The sequence below is a fragment of the Austrofundulus limnaeus genome, unplaced genomic scaffold (genome assembly GCF_001266775.1).
Source record: "Austrofundulus limnaeus strain Quisiro unplaced genomic scaffold, Austrofundulus_limnaeus-1.0 Scaffold33, whole genome shotgun sequence".
NCBI classification, from domain to species: Eukaryota; Metazoa; Chordata; class Actinopteri; order Cyprinodontiformes; family Rivulidae; genus Austrofundulus; species Austrofundulus limnaeus.
Window position 1 is genome coordinate 601,496 of NW_013952435.1, and position 2,941 is coordinate 604,436.

At 38.0% G+C, this 2,941-nt stretch overlaps 1 protein-coding gene across 2 annotated transcripts in view; it reads left to right on the plus strand.

Moving 5' to 3' along the window:
* arid4b (AT-rich interaction domain 4B) overlaps window positions 1-2,781 on the plus strand; it is a gene marked incomplete in the record, with an annotated part of 39,475 nt that extends 36,694 nt beyond the window's left edge. For both annotated transcript variants that reach the window (XM_014005925.1, XM_014005926.1), the window contains 2 exon segments: window positions 340-486; window positions 571-2,781. In XM_014005925.1, the coding sequence (XP_013861379.1) occupies window positions 340-486; window positions 571-725 (302 nt within the window).
* Window positions 2,782-2,941: the final 160 nt, after the last annotated feature.

Below are 2,941 nucleotides of genomic sequence, written 5' to 3' on the forward strand. Positions count from 1 at the left end.
ATGCATAACTGTAATATAAATAAAAAAATAAAGTCATTAACAAAAACATATTGTATAAATATTGTATATAAGTTCATAAAATTAATTAAAAATAAATAAATGAGTAAATAAATGAGTAAACAAATAAATAAATAAATAAATCACATGAAAGTATTCAGAATTTGTTTATGRCATGAGTCATTGGCCTTTAGGGGATTGAGATATTTGAGAAATTTATTCCAGACTTCATTAAAGGCTGACATATTAATTAAATGAATTAACTTAGTGATTCATCGAAGCTAAAGGTATTAAATGGTTGAATTCTYGTTTTACTCATCTGATTTTCTCAACTCTTCGTAGCTGATCTGGAAAAGATGAGCAGCCTGGAGAGGATTTCGTTTCTTCAGGAGAAACTTCAAGACATCAGGAATCACTACCTCTCCCTCAAGTCTGAGGTGGCCTCCATCGACAGGAGGAGAAAACGCATGAAGAAGAAGGAGCGGGAAAGTAAGTTAAACTGGTAAACGTAAAATAAACGTGGTTACGCATCAGGAACTAATACCCTAACGAGTTCCTGTTTTCATCCCACAGGTGCAGTGGCGGCCTCCTCTTCCTCCTCCTCCTCCTCCTCCTCGCCGTCGTCGAGCTCGCTGACGGCGGCCGTCATGCTGACGCTCGCAGACCCTCCGGTGTCGTCCTCGTCCTCCTCGTCTCAGAACTCGGGCGTGTCGGTGGAGTGCAGGTGACAGGACGAAGCAGCAGGAAGCAAACCGCACTGAGCACTTAACCAGCAGCCCGGGGTCACCGGACGGACGAGTCGACCCGACAACACTAACCGCTGGGGCACAAAAAAAATCAAAAATCAAAACAGACTCAAGACTCTAACACGAAACAAGCACTATTTTCTACTGACAACTGTTTCCTTGGCAAGCTAACGGCACTTAAGTGCACTTTTTACGACGATTGTGTAAGGGGATATAATTTGTCAAAAAAATCCTACAGATTTGTCTAATTTTACTTTTGATTAATTGAACATTTCCAACGTTTGCTTTTCTTTTTTTAATTTTTAGCAAGCAATAACTGTTTCCATTTAATAATACCGGTACAGGGGATCCTTTCAACGCGGCTCAGTACGTGTTTACCGTGTTACTGCTAAAGCTACTCGCCGCAAAGAATGAAACTAAGAAAAGATCTTCCTGGACTAAAGTTTAGGGTTAACTTATTCRCGTAAACACGTACCAACGCATCAAAAAATATTGTTTTGACTCATCTGTTCATGATTTGCAGCGAGTACCTTTACCCAKACAAGTTCTAACATTAGATGATTTTAATAAACATTTACTTCAAATGTAAAAAACAAACACTGCAAAAATACTGTAGGCTGTTTAGTTTTTTAAATTTAAAATGTCACACAGACAGCCACAGTTTATTAACTGTCTTTGTTTTACAGCTGAAGTTAAGGTTTACTAGAACTAGTCGGGGTTCCCGTTCAGAAGAAAAATTGTCACGTTTGCGTAGAAAAAGGCGGTAACTTTGCCACATTTCTCCGTAAAGCCTTCATACGGTTAAACCCAAATAACGTAGCGTCTTATGGCAAGATGGAGGTTTCAAACCAACGTTTTGGTCCTTTTTTATTTTTTTAACCTCGGCGGATGAACGTGGAACGATACTGTAGTGCCTTTTGTTTTTTCTCCGCGGGGGACAAAACCTTTTCTTTTCTTTTCCCGATCCTTCGGCTCAAACCTGGAATTACGTGTCCCCGTTTATTTTWAAAAAGACTGATGAATGCTGTGAGCGAGCAGGAAGTGAAGGGCTACGTCTGAGTCAGAGAAGCCGAACTCGTGTCCTGGATCGCCTACTACTGAGTTCTCATCCAGCTTCGGTATTTACTGTCCACATTGGCAGTAACACGTGTGCAATGATAAAAGTGATGAACGATCACGCAATTTTGCTTTTTAACCTGCGTTTTTTATCCTATAATGTTTTCACGACCCGTTTAAATCCCCGTCCAGTCACTGATGACGTCAATAACTGGAGCAGATCATTACTGCCATTACAAAAAGCAGAAACRAGAAGTTCTGAGGTATTTTTCTCATCCCCACCTGACCTGTTTTCTGTACTATTACCGGTTTAAAGGTAGAGATATTGTAAATGTGCATTTATATCATAAAGTGATGTACGTGTAAAACATTTCTGAAGACATCTCYGGTGTTTTCCTTTGTATAGACCCTCTATACTGTACAAAAAAMCCCCGAAGTTACGTTTTGTTCGGCACTTGTATGTAATTGTATGCTTTTGTTATACATTTGTATATTGAGAAGTGTTTTGAGTCAAGCTATTTAATATCTTGCACTGTTAATATTATGTACTTTTTCTGTACAGACAGTTTTAACTGTAGTTTGAATGGAAAAACTGAGGGTTTCAGCGTTTTACTCTTCATTTTTTAAGTTCCTTTCTGTTTTTGTTCGAATCCCAATCATTCTTTTTGATCCCCTCCCCCTTTTTTATTTCCTGTTTGCATTAGTTTGTATTCTATTTTATTCTTTTCATAGTTTTACGTTTGTTGAATGGTTGTGCTGAATGCCACTCGGCTGTTTTCCAACCACAAACACCTGAATCTGAAGCTGTATGAGCCTGAATGTGGAAAACAGTGAGCAGCACAGATTTAGAAAGAGAAATGGAGCTTACTGAGGGGAAAATAGTATTTATTAGGCTCATCTGATGATGGTCATTGTGTAATTTATTGTAAAAATGTAAGCAAAGCAGAAGCCTCTGTTTGAAATAAATGCCATAGTTTGTGAACGACTTGTCTCTTCTCTTGGATACCGTTTTAAAATTATGAAAAAAGTGAAATATGGTAAGACATGATACTGCTATAAATTAAAATTGTGTTTAATTAAAACAACAATAAATATCTCCTATTCTATTCTAGGACATTTGGTGAGTCACAAATAGTTAACTG